Genomic DNA, 21,146 nt, shown 5'->3' with positions numbered 1-21,146 from the left:
CCGCCGCTTCGAGCGCGACACGCGCGCACCGCGCGCCTGCATGCGCGCATTTGCGGGATGCATCTTAAAAAAAGAATAATAATGGAGATCACTCTCCATTTCCGCCTAATCAGATCCAGACTTACAGTTGGGGAGTGGGGGGGGGGCGGTGCAGCTCGGTCAGAATCCAGTAAATCTCTCCACGGCGGAACAGCGGCTAAGAAAGTGACGCTCGCGCCGCATAGGGGGGAGTGCCACGGTGCCCGTGTGCCGGTGTGACTGCCTCCTGCCCTTCCTCCTATATGGGTCCCCGACTAACCGGCCGGCCGCCCGACACAGGAGCCCCATTGATAACAAACACATTCTGCCGTTTCATGCCGCGCGTCACTGCCTCTTTGTGTCTCTTACTGCGTTTACGTTAATTATCCCGGGGATGTTATCAGACCCGAGGGGTTAGGTCCGGCGTGGGGGGGTTGGGGGACAACGTGCTCGATTCCTTTACCTCCTTTGCCTTTCTTATATAATCCGCAAAGAAAGTTTTTCTTGCGGTGCGTGCCCGCGCGTCTGCACAAAAACTCGTTATTATTCGCCCTGAAGGAGGCCGCTTGCCTGAAACGTCAGGCTGTTTGTGGATATGTCCATTTGTCAGGCAGTGACGATTATCTGAACCGGGTCCTGGGCTTCCCCTAGGCCCGACTCGGACTCAAATACGTTCCTGGTGTGGTGTGTAAACATCACCACTAGGGAGACATAGGTAGCCAAGCGTGGTGCTGGGCTCCCCTCCCCCCTCTTGTGACATGCCAGCCTTCATAGGTGCTCACTCACAGTACTTGGCCCAACAATCTGTTATGACTATACGGGGGATCTTTGTCTTGTAAGGTAGTTCTGCTGATTGATGAGTGTGGTTGTTTTTTGTTGTTGTTCTATGGGTTTGTATTTATCTTCATACACACACGTGTTGACTTATTAAGACATGAGTCAAAACCCCGAGTGTATTAAGATGTAATATGATGGTTGGTTGATTCGTATCTTCATTTATATCGGTGATTGTCCATCGTTCAGACTCACCCATGGCATAGGAATGCGGAATTGTAGCCACTAAATATGGGCTGTAAACAGGGGGGGAGCACCACCCCATACAATGAGGTGCACAGATATTTTGACTTGTTTGACATCTTAATAACACAGTGTTATAAGTATACACTGTGTGCTCATAGCAATAACAAATAATACTTTTAAAATATACTCTTTGTGTGAGGTCATATTTTCAGTGATAATCTGATTTATAATTAAAATAGATTGCCTACAGAGTGTTATGAGTACATGTACCAAATAATTTCTATTTCGTAGTATTTGACATTTTGATTGCTGTACTTAGATTTATAGACATTACAGAAACAAGTGTGATATCCAGCTATTAAAAATATCCTGTCTGTGTGGTTTATGTGCAGGAAAAATCGAATTTCAACCTCAGTATTGATGAATATTCATCGACTTTATCCGATCGATACAGCTATGTGGCGCTAAATGTCAAGCTAAAAAGGGATATCTTAAAAGAAAAATGCCCTTTTATTTTTGTCTGTTTATTTCCGGCATTATAGTGCTTCAGAGGGCCCATGATTTGCGATTAATACACTTATCTCGGCAAGATGCGAGTCACCGCTCACTTTAAAGCGTGGCAGAATTCTGGCAAATTGCGAGAGGTCCTTTGTAGCACCATGCTGTCCCTCAATCTCTCTCCGCTCCATCCTCGCCTGCCCCCGCCGCCCCCCCCCCCACCCCCCCCAAGCCTAATATCCCCCCAGCCCCTCGCCCTCCCTGCCGCTGCGATAAAAATCTGGGATAGTCGTGGGCGGCAAGGTGAAATCAAATATTGTATTTCACGGGGCTCGCCCCCGATAAGCATCTTGGAAAGCTGAGAAAAGGTTATGGGGCCGATGTGGAATGAATACTTTATTTCTGAGCAAGTGTCTTCATGGTGTATGGCTGTGAGATATTACAAGAATATATATATACGTATCAAATTTAGCAAACAGCAGAAGAAACATTTTGATATGCGCACATCGCTTATGACTAGAATTTAATCAAGCTTGACTTAAAGATTTCGTGACTGCGGAATTAATATTCTTGGGTCATTCGGTAAAGTCACGTAGATAGGTTCAAAGAAAATAACAAAAAATAACAAAAAATAACAAAAACAACGACGACGTTTCGATCGCAACGCAGGCAATCGATCGAAACGTCGTAGTGTTTAGTTATTTTTTGCTATTTCCTTTGAACCTATCTACGTGACTCTACCGAAAGACCCATGGAATATGTATTCCTGCAGACACGAAAGCTTTAAGTCAAGATTAATAAAGCTGGCGGGGTTTTTTGTTGTTGCTTGGATTGTTTGTGATAATCTGGCGACCAAAATTGTCTTGAGTTCTGCTTTGCAAAGCCCCCGCGAGCTTGGAAGTGGGTCACTAGCCCTTGTTATATATTGGTAGTTTAAATTTTGAGATGGCAATTTTAGGTCAGCGTTGTACACAGCGTTGCCCGGTGACTTGAGGCTCAGGGCGTCCGTTCACCTTGAAGGCCGCCGCACAGCCATCTGTGACCTGGTTCACGTGGCCCCATCTCCGATGCACCGTGGCAATAATCACATTACCTTGAAAGGGTTGTGCCGTTTTCACTGACTTATACCGTACAAATTTCATGATATTTGCAGTTTTACACGAATATAACCCAGCGTGCCTGCGAAGGTTTGTTAGAAGTATGTTAGTGAAAATGTTTAAACTTAATGCAAATATTATTGTCCCAAAACCCTTGATAGATATCCATACGTATGTCTTTAACAAAAAAAATCACGTTGTAGGTACATTTTTAATCTGATATTCATACTTCAGAGATTTTTATTTGAAATAATATTTTTTTAAATTCACTATTCCAGTGTGGCACTTACTTGAAAGTGTATTAACGTCTCAACAAAGAGACGAATGAGAATAAATGCATAGATATTTGTAGTTCCTTTTTTACATTGCATATTTTCATCAGCGGTTAATAACCCACGGTTGAGCTGAATGTAAAAAGAGTGTACGGGAAAACAAGTCCCAGAGTGCGAACAGATATTCACAATACAATAAAATTAGGAAATACGAAATGGCCTCGGCAGTTAATAATTCAATCTTAAAAATGTTATGACCGCCCGTAGTACATGTACATATTCAATAAAAAAAAAAATGCAAGTTTATTTTTATACAACTTAAAAGAAACAGTGGGAAGAGAAATAGTGCTCGTGCGTCACGGGAGACACCCTTGTTGATTCCACGCTCGTGTTTCTGCAGCTCATTTTTCATTTTATAAATTCACCTGCAGCAGCGGCGGCGGGAACTCAAGCCTCATGTCGCCCACGTGTGACCCGTTTAACGTCCATCATCTGTGGCTCCCCTTGGAAGGAAAAAAACAACAACACGCGCCGCCTCTCGGCGCGTCTCGTCTCAGCGTTTTTGCTGGTCGTCGCGTCGCGGTCGTCGTTGCGCGCGAGCGCGCGTGCATGTGTACGAGTTTTTTTGTTTTATATATATATAAAAAAAACGACATTTAAATATTTCTGCTTTCTTCTCGTCACTGCCGTTTGGCTGTGTTCGGCACGTGAACCGCGACGCTAGACGCGTTTGAAGCCAGCTCCTGGCGCCGGCAGCGCGGATAAACAAAATTTTGGCGTGCGGCGATGACATCACAAAACAAGGGGCACAGAAAAAAAACCCACACACACACACGTACACCGACATTTTTTTGAAATCGTACAAAAGCGTTCCTCGTCACCTGCCGCCGACACTGCCCTCATCCACACCCCAAACGGGCTTTTTTTTTTTGTCTCGCCGCATGTCGTGCAGAATCTCTCTTTTAACGATGTTGTTTTGCATTCCGGCGCTGCACGTCGAGTTGCTGCCCTTCATCGAATCGTTTCTGCGGAGAAGCGGTGGCTTTGATACGCACTTGCTCGTCGCCTGTCTGCCGCCCGTCGTCCGTAAAAACATTAGCCAACTCTTTAATCACGGAGTTGTGCACGGCGTTAATGGACAGCGCCGCTCGGTCTGACTTTTTTTTCTGAGTCTGCACGAGAGCAGGTGATGCTGGCGGGATGTTTTTTTTTTGCTTTGCGGTAGAGGAAGTAACCAAAGTATGTATTGATTGGTAAAACGGGGGCACTGGCAGGGAATAAATGTTTAAATACAGTGACACTTCTCTTATCCGTGCCCAATTACCCCCAATCCTATTATCTGCAGCCCTACTAAATATATAAAAAAATGTCAACGGATAGATTATTCCAAAAGTGACGGAAAATTTGTAGATTTACCGTATTCTTCGCTTTGCCACGGATAAATCGCCTATAATTTGTTCCAGAAGCACTAAATTCATCCCACTAGCAACATCTTTTTGCAGATGAGAGGACAAGATTGACCAGGAAGTGGTGGTAAAATTCTTGATATCGTGTGCGGTTGTCACTGAATAACCATGCAGATATCGACAGTTATTCTCATGAAAACCGGCGGATAAGACATTGCACGTATGGCCGCATCCCTATATCGACATGGATTCAAAAGAAGCCTTTTGCACTGCGTTGCAACTATTGCCGACATGGGAGCGGAGACACAGGGGGGGGGGAGGTATCTTGGCAGCGGATAGAAAACGACCGCCGGTGACGATGGCGATGGCGACGATGAAACACATCGGCAGGGTGTTCATTTTAGAGCAAGCCGGTCGGTGGCTCCCAGCGAGAGAAAAGGCCAGTTGACATTTCCCCAGAGGCAAGTATTAAATCCAGGATCGCTTTGGGTGACAGCGCATTGGCAATAAGCAAAAAAAACCACAGAGATGGAATCGGACGAAAAGGGTAGCTTTGTGCTTGGTTTTTACTGCGAGAAGGGGCAGTTGATGGGTGCAGTGCAGTGTGAGTAGCATCACAAAGCACGGGTGCCTTCAAAGGGGATGTTTAGCTTTCCGCGCGGGCCGTCTGCTCGCAGACTTTAAAGATCAAACGTCGCTCCTCGCAAGCCGTGCAAGACGGTCCTTGCAGCGGCGAGCCAAGGTTCCCAGATCGCCATCGCACAAATGTCGACGCGAGCTCGATTCATTACGGAGTTACGTGCGCGCGGGGAAGGGGGGTGACGGAGGGGGAGGAGAGCGAGGGAGAGAAAGTGTCGCGAGCCGGGTATTAAAAGTACACGGAGGATATTAAAAGTGCACGGAGGAACTTGCGCTTGGGTTTACTTGGTCACGCAATAACGCCCCGCACACAACAATGTATTTTCTCAGCCATGTAAATAAAGCCCACCTATCAAGATAACATTATTTAGATCATAATGCTTTCATCCACTTTTGGATGAAGGGCTGTCCCGGAAAATGCATATAGCTCTTGTGCATAAGTCGATCTTACGTACAATGTTGTAATTGTTATAAATATAAAAACAATACAATTCGAATGCGGTTCTGTAAGAATCTATACAAGATAAGCTAAATGTGGCCGTGAGAATTGCTCTTTAACTCACCCGCGGTGAGTGAGCTGAAACAATAACAATTGGCGTATCGGGGTGTTTAAATTCGTTTGGCCGTGTCGGGTGGTGGAGGAGGGTTAAACGACAAACATTTGGCCAGATTGTTACGTGGCCGAGCGCAAACGCCTATTTTGAATCGGACGTGGAATCGTTGCAGTTTATAATGACGAGGAACCAGAACGTTTGAGACTCCCCGCTGCGCAGGCCCAGCACAGCTACGATGAGTGACGGCAACAACGTCGCCAACAGCGGCAAATCCCGCGGCCGTAAAAAAACGCGCTTCGAACCCCCATGCGTCGACACCGACGATTCACTTTTTGCAAGCCCGTTACGCAAATTATAACGTGACGGAAAAAGCACGCGTTATTTAAAGTCGTCGAAGCAATTATACCGACTGCTGAGCAAAGTCTGTGGGCTCGGGATGATGGTCGGCGGTCGACACGAACGGCGGAGTGGCAGCCAAACGGGGGAGGCGATGAGATCGGTGCAGGAGCGAGACCGTGAGACATCGCGATGGCTTGGGGGGGGTGGGGGGGAAAGCCTTCACCCAAGAGTGGGTTAGACCATTGGCTGCTGATGAAGCAATAATCAGCAGATTAATTTATTATTTCAGCGGTCGATCATTGCGGCTCTGGTTGTTTTTTCGAGAATTCTCTGGTAGTGTGTGTGTGCTAGCATTTGTTTCTTCTCATCCCTTTCATCCCCCCCCCCCACCCCGTTGTGGGCTTTCCCGCTCCTGCAAAAGCCAAGCCGCTGAACATTCATCACCGCTGCCTTGAGCGGCGGACATGCTACATTACCACCTGCAACCCGTCTCCACGCTCCGCCTGGGCTTAGATGCGCTAATTGCATTATTTAAACATCTGAGACTCGCTCCGGTTTCTACCCCACCTGACCCGCCACCCACCCACTCGCCCGCCCTCCCACCCGCCTGCCCGCCCAGCCACCGACTCACCCACTCACTCACCCAGCCACCCACCCAGCCATTTAGCCACCCACCCAGCCACCCACCCACTCACCCAGCCATTCACCCACCCACCCACCATCCCAACCACCCAACCAGCCAACCACCCACCCAGCTACCCACCCAACCACCCAACCAGCCAACCACCCAACCAGCCAACCACCCAACCACCCAACCACTCAGCCACCCACTCACTCATGCACCCACCCAGCCCCACACACTATAACCACCCCACCACCGCCGGGCCCCCCCCCCACGCCTCACCCTTCCACATCAGGAGAGTGGGGTGTAGAATGGGGCAGAGGTGGGGGAGAGGGCTTGAGTAGTGCCGGTGTCCCTGGGGAAACCTTAATGAGTGCAAGACAGGGCAGCGCTTTCACCGTCAAACTTTTGAACTCTTGGAAGTAAAGTTCATTACCTCGCCCAAGCCACCACGCGCCGCCATGCACACAGCTCGCGCCGCCTGGCAATTGGTGCGCACAGCTCGCCCTCTCTCCTCCCTGTCTCCTCCTCTTTCTCTCCTCCATCTCTCTCCTCCTCTCTCTCGCCTCCTCTCTCTCTTTTTTACGATTAGTGGAAACAAGAAGATGCTTGGTGTAGTCGGCACTTTGCTTCGTTCATCATTTCGTAATTTTTTTTTTTACTTTGCTTTATGTCAACCCCCACCTCTCATTCACTCTCTCGCTCACTCTCTCGGTCACTCTCTCGCTCACTCTCTCGCTCGCTCACTCTCTCGCTCACTCTCTCGCTCACTCTCTCGGTCACTCTCTCGCTCACTCTCTCGCTCACTCTCTCGCTCACTCTCTCGCTCACTCTCTCGCTCGCTCACTCTCTCGCTCACTCTCTCGCTCACTCTCTCGGTCACTCTCTCGCTCACTCTCTCGCTCGCTCACTCTCTCGCTCACTCTCTCGCTCGCTCACTCTCTCGCTCACTCTCTCGCTCACTCTCTCGGTCACTCTCTCGCTCACTCTCTCGTTCGCTCACTCTCTCGCTCACTCTCTCGCTCACTCTCTCGCTCACTCTCTCGCTCTCTCTCGTTCTGCACGCAGCCCTTCTCGCAGTCCAACGGCCTCCGACGGGTCTCTCTCTTCCCGTACGTGCAATCCTGTTTTTTTTTTCTCCAGTCAGTATTGTTTTAATTTTGTAATTACTCACGTATGTATTTATTTACTTACTTGTTTTATTCAACGGCTGCTCTGTGATGAAGCCGCCGCGGTTACGAGGGGATGGCAGGAGGTTTGGTGGTCGTTGAGACTGTGCGAGGCTGTGCTTGTCAGCGATGAGCAGAGAGGTGACTGGAACCTCTCCAGTTTGGCTGCTTGTGGACAACAGCACGGGGTGGTGAAGGCGCAGCCCCTGCAATTGCACGCTCACGCCACTGCTGCCAGAAGGGTCAACGTTAGAGGGAGCCCCCCCCCCCCCGCCCCCCCCCCCCCCCCTTTTAAATGTGTTTTGGGCTACTCCTCACTGGCCAGACATCTTAGACGAGGTAGGAGTACCCACACATTGCCCCGCTCCACGTGATCTCGTGACGCGTGTAGTTGGGCTCGTGCAGGACGTGTCACTAGAAGGGACGATGGCCGCTCGGTTGGGACTCTTGACGGAGTGGCAGACAAAGGAAGGAGGGAATCGTGCCTGAGAGGACTGCCCACTGCGGAGATGGAGCCATGGGAGCAGGTCGCGTGCAGGAGCTCGATGGATTGTGGCATCAGGGGACTGTGGCGATGAGCCGTGCATAGTACATCTCACAATTTAGAGTCATGATTTTAGAAGAACTTCAGACTCTGTCTTCTCGACAGACCTGTTCTCCACCTGAGGACGGCTGCTTGCGTTGTGGCCGAAACGTCGTGAGAATTATTTTATTATGTTTTATTTTTATTATTTTATTATTTCCATTCTACGTGACTTTACCGAAAGAACCAAGAAGATGAATCCCTGCAGTCACGAAAGCTTTAAATCGAAAAACAACTGACTTATTCGTTTTTACATTGTGCTGAATCTACCTGCCGATAGTGGCAGCAGGGGTCACTTACAACACGTACATGCACATGCTATATGATGCATATGGAATTGATATTAATCGATGCATCGTGAAACCCCAATGGTCCCACTGTCTTCACGAGAAAAATGTTTCGGCGTGCAAAAAAATGTCGGACAGCACGGAACAAAAATATACCGATACAAGGGGAGGAGAACACTTGAAAACTTTGACGAGATCCCTGATGAAGCTACTTGCTGTACGACCTTCCGTGGCATCTCGTTGCCTTGCACATCACACTGAAATCGCATTGTCGGTCTAATTTTTCAACAGTTCTTCGAACGTCCTTCACACGAGCTCCAGTTCATCGGCCGCGGCCGTCATCAGATAATAACAATCGTCCCAAAAATAAAAATAACAGAGGCCCCACTCTTTCACCAAGCATCCCTCTTGCCTCGAGGTCAAGGTGCACGGAGGGCTCGGGGACTTACTCTCTCTCTCTCTCTGAGTCGCACCTCTCGGATTTCAGGGCCAGATGGGATGTTCTGCCTCCACCCCCCCTCCCCACCCCGACGTCCTCAGCTCACTGCTCCCTCCGTCTCTACCTCTCAAGCCCTGCCCACCACTCCCCTAACTCCCTCTCGCCGCGCACGCGTTACCCGACACACGGGCTCTCCACTTTCACCGCGCGCGTGGTGGCGGCGGCGGCGGCGGCGGCAGCGGCAGCGGTCGGGCTGTCAATCACGCGGGGCCCCAAAGCCGTCGGTTGCTGACCCCCGCGCCCGCAGATAGCTCTAATTAAAAGCCTCCGGGGATGTCCTGAGATCTGATGAGTCACTTTTAAGGGTTTTCCACGCGATCCGTGGCCGCCTCGTGGGAACCGCCCGCGACGTGGTCTGCGCGCGACGGCTGGATGGGTTTCCGGCACGATCCCGACAGTCCTCGACGATCGCCTCGAGCAAAAGGGGGCGATCCGCACGACGGTTGATGTTGTTGTTGTTGCTGCCAGTTTTATTTTTTTATATCAAGAAAAGTTTTGATCGATACAGGACGTACGTTGAACGGCCCCGTATCCGCTCTCACGTGTCGACGGGTTGTGCCGCTTGCGGCTCGGGCCTGATGTACGCATGCTGAACTTATTTCGCACCATACGTCGCCAACGTTGCTAACCGGAGGTGCGTAACCGACAGTTTCGCTCCCACGTGCTGGGAACTGAATGTGGGAACGAAAGGGGACGCTCCCGTGGTACATGGCGCGAAACGTCGGACAGCGTGCCAATACGACCAGTAGATACTTTCCAGTTATCTAGCACAACCGTCAACTTACGCAGCAGCGTTGTATTCACTGAATGTCTCCCTCTATTAATAGAAGAATATCATATATCACAACTTAGATGAACAACCCATAACTCTTGCATACAGCAAGGGGAAGAGGGGGGTGGAGAGGGAGGGAGACCTGATGACGGCGAGATGTTAACTACCTTGCCTGGTACACAGGAGGTCGTGGGTTCGATGCTGTATATTTGTAGTTTGCATATTCTCCCCGTGGTCGTGTGGATTTTTCTCCGGGTCCTCCGGTTTTTCCCTCCACATTTAGAATCAATGTCGTGCTTATTTGGCTGCGACAAATATCCACATGATGGTACGCCACTTTGTTGACCTACAATTGTGTGGCCAGGTTGCTTATGACTAAGAGCTACATAGCTTCTTACTTGGTAATATATATTATTACCTGGGAAAATGCACTCGATAAATACTAAAAGGGACTGACCATCCAAGATCAAGTCCAAGCGTGGCTTAAAAAATGCATAGAGAGGAACTGTTTCTGTAAATTTCGGTGAACGTGTTTTTGTACGTGTGAAACGATTCTAACGCCTATTGCGGAGATGGAGTGATGGAATCGGCCGCTTCGTGTGCCGGCTGTAAGGTGGATTGTTGCATTGCTGGACCGTGAAAGGTTGCCATGGCTTCGGAGGGCCTTCATCCATGAATAAGGCTCTGGTCAATGCCATGGTAGTCAAATTAGGGTACAGGACGTGGAAGCTGATAAGCGCAGATTGAAACATCACTGCCGGTTGTGGTGTTTTTATGGAGTTTAAATTTGCTTACGCAGCAGGTTAGCTGGATGCATAAAAGACCCAATTTATTTAAATGTGTCGATATGCACCCATTGTACTGGTAATTCCATTACCGTGGAATTTACCATTTGTTAATATATTAGCCGGTAAGTGTCATTCATAAATATATGAATTATAACTTCTGTCTTGATTCCACCTTTCATGCAATATGGGGCCATCCATTTAGTACGTACGCATGGAGGGGGGGGGGGGTTAAACCAAATGCGTACGCTTGCGTTTGGGGGGGTCTACTGACAATGTACACATAGGTAACGGGGGGGGGGGGGGGGTGAAGCCTCGATAATAATTTGTCTACATTGGCCTTCAAATGAGTTAGATCGTCCGGCGGTGGACTATCTGTTTGCTTAAACACGTTACTATTATTAATCCTTGATCGTTTCTGCTTGGATTAAATATCGGCCGTTCTATAGGATTCGGTGGGGGGGGGGGGGGGTGCGTCAAGCGTACGTACGCACGCAGGTGGGGGGGGGGGGGGTGTACAAAGTACGCGTGCGTACAGGGAGGGGGGAGGGGTCAAGTTTTGACCGATTTTTGCGTACGTATTAACTGGATGGCCCCTATACGCAGTGCTGTGTCTGTCAGTGGTGTGGGAGCTGTGGCACAGTGGTTTGCGCTGGGAATCCAGCCACCCGAGTTCAACTCCCAAGCCGTGGGTCACCCCAGTGGCAAGTGGAATCAGGCTTTTTTTTCTTTTTGGACCTCCTGTAGGATGGCTGAGCCTTAAATGAGTGACTGGTGTGATGCGTAGGCATCAGCCGTGAGGTGCTGGCCACTCACTCAACTCAAATGTGCCCTTCTGGCTTCAATAGGTGCTCGCTAATAACACTTTCTTCAACAGTCTGTAGAGTGATGTAAAACAACCTCGTGAATTTGTGACAAATATTGATGTGGAATCCGGAGAACCTAATTTAATTTGTAAAATGCGTACGTAATTTTATTGATCAAATAACATACATGCGTTATTGAGAAAGGACCATTAATACACCAGTGTTTCTGTTCTAATTTCGTAAATTCAGAAGAATCTGCAACTCGGTACTGAAAACATGAGTGTCTCTTATTTGCATGCATTCGCAGCAATCTATATCTCTCTGTCAATCCCACTTCTGCTTGAAGCCCTCTCAATCCCAATTTTGGCCATAGGGGATGTTTGACCATACTTCACCGCTTTTGGTGAGTGTGAGCTGGTGAAGGGGGGCGCCAGGTACCGGTTTGGACATCGCTCGCTGCTGATGCTAGCCCGTGGCTGGGGTTGGATTCAGATGGCCAGGTTCATCGTGTCGAGCGCTAACCACTTCTTTGCCACTGCTATACCCCTTGTGTAGCGTGAATTGTATTTTATATCATATAATAAGTACTCTATATGTTTACAAATATAAAAGACTGATGACGTAGGGATGCATTTTGACCTTACCCCTTGCCCTGTAATTAAATCCCTTTTGAGATAATTGCATGCGACTGCCCCTGATGGTACGTTCCACATTGGTTCATAGGTTAAAATGCCGAATAAGTGTGTTAATAATTCAACGGTGGCTATTTGGTCATTAAATATAAATGTGCCATTTAAACCTCGTGATTTTTGTTGTTTAAAATGCATCCATGGGTTAAACACGATATATTTTAATCATCAGCCGTGTTCAATCCACTAATTTTATTTTATTTTACCAGGTAAGGTCCACCGAGCTATTTCACTCTATTTCAGAAGTGATCTGGCCACAAACGATAGCTCAACGAAGTGGCTTATCATCGTGTGGAAATTTATAGCAGCCAAATACTCTAAACGCACGTTGATTCTAAATGTGGAGCGAAAAATCGGAGGGCCCGGAGAACATGCAAACTCCAAAAATACAGCAGGCGTCAGGGTCGGGATCGGACCCATGGCCTCCTGTATACCAGGCGAGGTAGTTAACATCTCGCCTCTCTTGCCACCTCCACTCCTTCCCCCAAGCCAACACTACCTCTCATGAACCTGCAACGTAACACTAACTTGTTAACGAGGGAAATGTTCCCACCAATAGTTGTTACTTGTTTCACAATTGTTAGTATTTATTATTATTAAGTTGGTTTACCCAGGAAAGCCTCGCTGAGTCTCAAGACTGATTGCCACGTTGTCACAGATTGGGGGAATGGAAAATGTGCAGGTGATTGATTTCAGATTTTGGGACGTTTTGGCCAATACCAGCTACGTTGCATGTTTCGTTTTAACCATGGGAGGAAACCGGAGGACCCGGATGGGAGAACATACAACGGTGACCTAATCAGCACTCGAACCCAGGCCCTCCTTGCTGGGAGGCACGAGTGTCACCACTGCACAACCCTGCCGCCATGTGACGTAACTGTCACCAGCATTTAGGGGAAACGGTCTGTATGCGAAGTGCACGGCGTGTGAATTCATTCCGAGACTTATGTCGTTAACTGTGTGCACTTTACAAACGCACTCCCTCCAAAGTGTCTCCTCCATTTAGCGCCTTTCAAGCGTGTCAGTAATTGTGATGGGAAAAGCCAACCTTGGCCATTGTGCCCTGTTCACACCTTTTAATGCTGTCCCTGTAAAACCATTCAACCTCTGTGGAGCGGTAATGGTGCTTGGCTTAAATAGCAGAGCATTTGCCATTGTCATTCAAATTGGCCATAGTAGTCTCTATACCTGAAGACCAATGGCCATTTGGAGGAAATGCTAAGTTCATTAGACAGCTGCCTTGTGAAGTTGGTTGTGTGGGAGATTAGTGCCATGGTTCTGTAACCCATGTCAATTGGTTCTACAGTGGCGAGATGTTAACTACCTTGCCTGGTACACAGGAGGTCGTGGGTTCGATCCAGACTGGCGCCAGCTGCTGTATATATGGAGTTTTTGTATGTCTCTCCCCCTGGTCATGTGGATTTTTCTCCACGTCCTCCATTTTTTCCCCTTCACATTTAGAATCAACATGCGTTTAGAATATTTGGTTGCTATTCATTTCCGCATGACGATAAGCCACTTCGTTGAGTTATCATTTGTGGCCAGGTCGCTTCTGAAAAAGAGCTATGTAGCTCAGTGGGCCTTACCTGGTGTAAAATAAAAAATAAAAGTTAGTTTGTTCAATTCGTTTTCATCAATGTCAGTGTTACCGGCTCGTGCCACTGTTGGCTGATGGCCTCCGGTAGACGGACCTCGGGGGAGGCCCTCTAGATGGTGGTCACCTCTACCACGCTCGCCAGAGGTGGCAGTACCCACACTTTACCCCACCGCACTGCGACCTGCCGATCGACTTGACTGGGGCGTCACCCATTTGTTACTGCTGCTGGGTGGACGTCGTTTTCAACCGCCGTGCCAAGCGGATTTGAACTGGCGCCCTCTGGATTGCAAGGCCATTGTGCTCACCGCTAACATTGACACTGCGGAAGTATCCCGTTTGAGTGAATGCGTGAAGCAAACCAATTTGCGTTTTTTGTTGTTGAGTTTCTTGTCCTTCCCCCCACCACACATCCAATTAGCACGGTTGGCTACGTACGGTGCGAAAGAAGTTGAGCATACGTACATACGTCGGGTCTCTCAGTCACAATGCTACCTCGCGTGCATTGTATGAACAATGCTGCTCGTTGAATTTTTTTTTGGATGAACAAAAAAAAATGCGATGCTCGCTGAAGTGGGAATTTATCCTCGTCTGTCCCCGCTTCCTGTCAGACAAATGGGTTAATCAAATCTAGTATTTGGCTGCAGAAATTAATCTGTTTTTTTTTAATAATAATAATTGAGGGACTGGATTGGAATTCATTGTTAAGCCGCAGACTGAAAATACATTACCGTGGCACTCGTTACGAAAACATTGCCTTAAAGCTAGCGGTTCAAGCTGTGCATGTCTTCAGGTGAATATCATATTTCTCTGCTCTGTGAGAAAGGCCTTTGGAAAATTCACCAGATGCATGCTTTCATTTATCTGCAAACGAAAGTGGTAAAGTAGTATGGTCGACCTGGTCAGTCATCGAATTGTTTATCTCTGGCATAGGTTATCAGTGCAAATTGTGCTAAACTTGACAGCCTTGTGTGTTGTTGGCTTTGGTCTGAGAGGTGCGGGGAGTCGGTGAGGTGGCAGGCTTGAGTATAGTACCACGGCTCTGACTCCGTTTTGTGGTTGTTTACTCGGATAAGGACATCTGAGGTTTTGCAAGACATTATCACTGCATCTGCAAACTTCTATGATATACTGCCACGGGCCGAGGGTAACACATTGGATCTTCCGCAGGTATCTGTGACCTGTCCGAGATTTTTAAACTTCATTGTTAAGCAAATCAAAAAGGGGCAAAAATGTACACGTGTGACTGGTTTACAAAAGTGTGATCTGTGTGCATTGTGGCGATAATGTCACGGACAACGTGTCATGGGGAGTGTGGATGTTAGTTTGGCATGTGGTGGGAGCGGTGGTGAAGCGGTTAACGCGCTGCGCTCTGAACCCGGTGACCCGAGTTCAATTCCCGCCCACGGCCCACACCAGTGACGATTATCTGAACCGGTTCTGTGCCTCCCCTAGATCGACTCAGCCTCAAATGAATACCTGGTGTGTAAACATCGCCACTGGGGAGGCAAAGGCGGCCGGGCGTGGTGCTGGTCACCCATCCCCTCTTGTGCCGTGCCGGCTTTCATAGGTGCTGCTCGCTAACAGCACTTGCTCCAACAGTTTGTTAAGGCTATACAGGGGTCTTTGTCTTTGTGTGTGCGTGTGTCTGTGTGTGCGCATGGCGGTGCAACGGTTAGCGTGCTGCGCTACAAACTCGATTCCCGATTATGGTCAACACCAGTGACGATTATCTGAACCGGTCCTGGGCCTCCCCTAGGTCGACTCGGCGTCAAATGCGTACCTGATGCTGTGTGTAAACATCGCCACTGGGGAGACAAAGGCGGCCGGGCGTGGTGCTGGTCACCAACTCCCTCGTGTGTCGTGCAGCCTTTATAGGTGCTGCTCGCTAACAGCACTTGCCACAACAGGCTGTTCAGCCTATGTGTGCGCGTTTGTGTGTGTAAGGAAATAAGAAATCATTCCTTACGGAGCACACCGCTACTAACAACCTTATCTTACTTATTTGTTGTATTTCTCTGCCTCCATAACTATATTCAACAGTAATTCTGTTTATTGAATTCGTTTTTATTTTGTTCTGCACTGTTGTGAACAACTGATAAAGATTTTTCACTCGCAATAAAAGCTGCATTTAATCTCTTTTTGTTACTTTCCAACTCCCAAAACAGGGAGAGCATTATTTAATTATCTACATATTTTTGTAAAAAAATTCGCGCTTTTATTATTGCCCTTACACGCGTTCCGCGATTGTGTCATTTGTGAGATTGGATTCTTTGAACGAGCCACGCTCGGCAAAACTTTAGAAGTTCGCTTCTCCAGATGCCACCGCCGATACATTCATCGCACACTCCGATTATTGTTTTAAATTCGCTCGGTGTTACGACGCGGGAGACGTAGGAAGCCGCGTGAACATTGTCTGGACGTGTCGAGTCACCTGCGGTAATGGGCTTCGCTCGGGGAGCAAACCTCTGGCTTCTAACTCGAATGGTAAAGAAATGGCACAGAAATACGAAAAACGCCTACTCGCTTGACTAATCGAGTAGCCAAATGGAAGTGTTTCTCGGGGCGGGGAGACGGGTGGCGAAACGCTTCAGAGGGCACTTTGTCTATAGTACAAGCACTTGCACAGGCGTCTCGACGCTCCCATCTTTCACCATTCCGCACTGACCATCGTGGTGAAATATGGTCAAACAACCCCCGTTGGGGAGTCGCTCGCCCAGCGGTGGATCGACTACTGCGACCCCTACTGTCTCGGGTTTTTCGCGGTTGAGCTGTACAGCTCTCCGGGTTGTACCGTGCACCGTTCGGCGCGATGTCCGATCGTTTCGCTCCACGTCAATGTCGGAGCGAGCCGTCGGGCATCATCCCGAGCAGCACGCGATGCAGCCCGGAAACGCACCGGAGAGAGATGCGTGCGTCGGTACGTCCATGTGCTTCTGTCTCTAAGCCAAACGGCTTTGACAGGTTGTTTACTATTTACTATTTTTATCTAAGCAGGTAAGGCCCACCGAGACATTTTTCAGAAGCGACCTGGCCACAAATGATAGCTCAATGAAGTGGCTTATTGCGTGGAAATTTATCGCAGCAAAATAATCTAAGTAATCTCAATCCATGCTTCTAAATGTGGAGGGAAAAACCGGAGGACTCGGAGAAAAATCCACGTGATCACGGGGATGTAGAGAGAGAGTCACGCAAACTCCAAATATACAGCAGCAGGGCGTCAGGGTCGGGATCGAACCCACGACCTCCTGCACGCCAGGCGGGGTAGATAACATCTCGTCACCTCCGCTTGTTTATTTATTGATCATCCCTCCCTCCCTGCTGTGTCTCCTCTTCTTCTCTCCCTGCCCTGGTGCGCGCGCGGCCTTTGCCCTTACAGCCGGCCTGAAGCCCGAGACGATGAAGCTGCTCTCGGCTGGCGCTGCCGGCGGCTCCAAGCGGAAGGGGAGAGGAGGCGGCGGTGGCCCGAACAAGGAAGACGCGACCCCCACGGAGGAGGCCAAGGTGGAGGGCGCGCAGCCCGTGCGGATCACCTTGGCCTTCCGGAAATACGTGTTCGACCCCAACAAGAAGATGGTGCAGGCCTAGTCGTCGCTACCGATCGGTGCCTGCCCACCGCCGGACAAAGTCGACACACCGTGGGCCATCCTTTGCAGTTCTGCGTTGCCCGTCGTCTTATCTAGTTCCTGTGTATGAACTCATATCTCCCATCTCTGTGGTGGTGGTCTTTAGATGCACCTTCTTTCTCGTCATTAGGCTGCCATTCCATCACCAGTCTTGTACATCGGCCGTTGTCCATTCGAAGAAGTGCGCCCTTCCCAAGCCCATTTACCTTTCCTAAAAAAAAAAGTCGGCATTCGTCAACAATGTTTATTATACTAGGTAAGGCCTGCTGAGCTATATAGCTTGTTTTCAGAAACGACCTGGCCACAAATGAGAGCTCAACGAAATGGGCTTATGTGGAAATGTATATCAAATACTCTAAATGCATGCGACCACAGGAAGAGAGACACGCAGACTCCAAATATACAGCAGGCATCAGGGTCAGGATCAAACATACGACCTCCTGCATACCAGGCGAGGTAGTTAACATATCTCCACCGTGGTGTCCTTTATTAAAAATATAGGTGACGTTTCAAGGCAGTTGTCATTGTTTTCTTATTGAGCTTGTACGCAAGCACACTGCCAAAGCAGCATCACCAAATCATTTGTTTAAAATGTCTTAAATGTCAATACGATGTTTCTGATTTGTGTTTGTTCTCTGATCCATGCGCGATTCAATCTGCCTCAGTATGATTTCAAGAATTAATCTCGCCACACGCGCCCACTGACAAAGTATGTATGTATTATAGCCATCTTTATCAGCGTCCTTTAACATGTATCTACCTTGCAGCAATGTTTGTAACCCAGTGGAGTGTGCCTTAACTCTGGGAGTGTTTAGCTCTTTTGCAAAAAAATGGCAAAAACAAAAAACATTTACGATTGCCTGAGCGTAGATGCACGAGAAATTAACCGACAGTTAAAGTTTAGTTGAAACAAAGTAAAGAATCTGTAAGCCGAATGGAATCCGCAGCACTCTATTGGATAGATCATATCTCATCCTAAGCTGACCATGTGTCAGCCACCCATCATCTGGCGTGTAGAGTTCTCATTACTGACGCTACATCACCCAATGAGAGATAACTTGTTGAGAAATGCCCATGGCCTTACCTGCCACCATTCCATCAGTCAATTCAAATGAACACGCTGAGAACGCCCACAATTTGAACTTCATTCAGAGGCGAGCGGCAGATAACTCGGGCAAGAGAGAAGTTTTCACATTCTGGCAGGAGGTCAGCAACCGACGTGTGCATTGGAGGAGGGAATGCATCAGAATAATAATATTTATTTAAACTGGAGCAATCCAATGAAATATGAAGCTCTGTTTGACAAATGTCCAGTACCGGACGAGCTGAGCCGTGGCACAAACGAAGTTCACCGCGTCTGGTCCCATGGTCAGGCTTGACGAGGAGGTGGAGGAGGTGGAGGAGGCTGTTGGAAATGGATCGGTGAGACGCGAGGAGAGAGATAGGTAGGTTGGTGGCAAATGGCACGCGAATCACACTGGATTCTGATTATAATTAAAAAAATATTGTCTTTTCCATTTTTTTTACATTGCATTCTCAATTTGCTGCTAACTATAGAGATTGATCCAAAATCTGTGTCTGATTGGTGTGAAGTTAACTATCGCAGTGATTATTTGTGTACAAAGTGATCAGGAATAATAATGAATACTCATATGTTACGCTTAAAAAAATGGAACGAATTATTTGGTGGTTGTTTCCAGCGTGTCTTTTGACTTTGGAAGTGAGAGCCACCACTGAAGCCGATGGGTAGCTGTCAGGGCAAAGAGTCCTTTTTGCTCTGTCTACCAAGCTTTTCGCCACATTGTCTACGCTTTCGGTAATGGGTGGCACCGTTTTAGAACATTCCTTTGATGAATTCGCCCAGTTTTTTTTCTCAACAGGGTGAGTCGCAAATAGCAACACGACTTGACAGCGCAGTTTTGGTTCATCTTGGATGATATTCCCGAGCGTCTGTCGAGATCCCTCCATTACTGATGGACAAACGGAGAGCGAATATATTATAAAAAGCTTCCAACTTTAATTAGACTGTGCGAGAAGAACGTTTGTAAGTCAACCTTGAAAGACACTCTTCACAAAGATGAACCTTCTTCTTGGTTTTTTGGGTAAAGTCACTTTGTCTCCCCGACAGACCTGATCTTCACCTGAGGACGGCTGCTTGCGTTGTGGCCGAAACGTCGTGAGAATTATTTTATAATGTTTTTTATTATTATTTCCCTTCTGCGTGACTTTACCGAAAGAACCAAGGAGATGAATCTCTGCAGTCACGAAAGCTTTAAATCGAAAGATGGACCTCTATGATTTTAATGTCGCGTTGGCAAATCTAGGCCACAGTCATGCTTCGTTTTGGTCACACCTTTGACTGCAGTGCAGTTGCTGAGGGCCTTTGTTCAGCTTATATCTGTAACCGAGTACGAACTATTAAGTAAAAACTCAGTTTTATATCCTGTAGCGTCATTCCCACAAGGCCTCACAGCGCTTTACAACAGAATCACAGTTTAAAAAAAAACCTTTTACATTAAAACTAAGAAGGGAAAACAACCTCCACGCAGATGGACACGCGAGAAAAAAAATGTTTTTAGACGAGCTCGAAAAAGCTCGACTGACGGAGCGTCCCGAACGGGCCGGGTCGCCCGACTATTGAAGGCTCTGTCAACAATTGAACGCAGATTTATTTGTCCTTCACGTAAAGTTTGCCCGGTAACAGCCGAGTACCGATGGGTTTTGCTGTGAATTCTGCTGGATTGTGTTACAGCCGCGCCACACACAGGTCTTAAGAATCCCCCTCGTGGACATTGATCAAAGGATAACTTTAAGAAAGTTGCCAATATACAGGGTGCTTCAAAAAAATGTGAACACTTCCGAGAATTTGCAACAACACCAAAATAAATGTGACTCCGGGCTCTGGAGACCACCTGGAGAAGATTCCAGGCACGTGTTGACAATGATGGCGAACAAGTGGAGACTTTTTGAAGCTATTAACATCACATTTGTTATCATGTTACAGTCTATTATTATCCGTTATTTTTCCATTAAAAACGATAGTCCCATATAAGTGTTAAAACATTTTTGAAGCACCCTCTACGAGGCCAATCGGTGCCCTTGACCTCACGACTCCCTGCTTCTCTGCAACTCCAGGCTCAAGGCTTTTCTCTTTGTCATCTGCAAATGACTCGACTCCCTCTGGTAAACAAATAGAGCCCCACTGTTCCTGTACGGCATCGTGGAGATGCGATCGCATCGAGAAGGAAGGCGACATATTAACGAAAGTTTTTACTACGCAGAATCTGGCGCAAAAAGACGTCGCAGATGTGCGCTCACATCGTATTCTGGATGCCTCCGAGTTGCGAGAGGAAACTCGAGAGAGTTGCCAACAGGGGTTTTTGGAAAGGGTTGGAACACGGATAATGGTGTTGAAAGGCGCGCTAGTTGCGACGTAGTTGAGACGGACACTGTTTTGTCTTGCACACGCCAATCAGGCCAAGATTAAGTTCTTTTTCGCGGTAAAAAGCTAATTAATGTTCATTAAAGAAAACAATGAAATTATCGAATGGAAGCTGTAATTAATGTATTTGTGATGGGATTTAAAATAAAAAAATATGCAATTTTAGTGTGTGTTATGGGTTTCATTTTTAGCTGTTGTACACTTTTTACAATTATTAAGCTTGGCAATGCAACGCTTGTAAATGCCGTCGACACTGATCATCATCAACACGGTCATCGGCACGCACCGGATAGGTTTTGGACAATGCATGTTTCAGTTATCAGCACGAGAGGGCCTCTGTATATTTAGGCGGTCCCTATGTATGTTGATATTCCCTAGAGCTGTGGGTTCAGTGAACCCTTCCATCTGCCATCACGCGGGGGGGGGGGG

The 21,146-nt window shown here is 47.9% G+C and overlaps 1 protein-coding gene across 2 annotated transcripts in view; it reads left to right on the top strand.

Annotated features, from left to right (window-relative positions):
- The window catches only part of LOC144730038 (selenocysteine-specific elongation factor-like), a 69,451-nt gene extending 48,569 nt beyond the window's left edge, over window positions 1–20,882 (top strand). For both annotated transcript variants that reach the window (XM_078610530.1, XM_078610531.1), the window contains exon 10: window positions 17,029–20,882. In XM_078610530.1, the coding sequence (XP_078466656.1) occupies window positions 17,029–17,237 (209 nt within the window). In that variant the 3' untranslated portion in view covers window positions 17,238–20,882. The remainder of the gene's footprint in view (window positions 1–17,028) is intronic.
- Window positions 20,883–21,146: the final 264 nt, after the last annotated feature.

This window comes from Lampetra planeri, chromosome 34, assembly GCF_965212315.1.
Source record: "Lampetra planeri chromosome 34, kcLamPlan1.2.h2, whole genome shotgun sequence".
NCBI lineage: Eukaryota > Metazoa > Chordata > Hyperoartia > Petromyzontiformes > Petromyzontidae > Lampetra > Lampetra planeri.
This window is presented reverse-complemented; position numbering and strand designations above follow the sequence as displayed.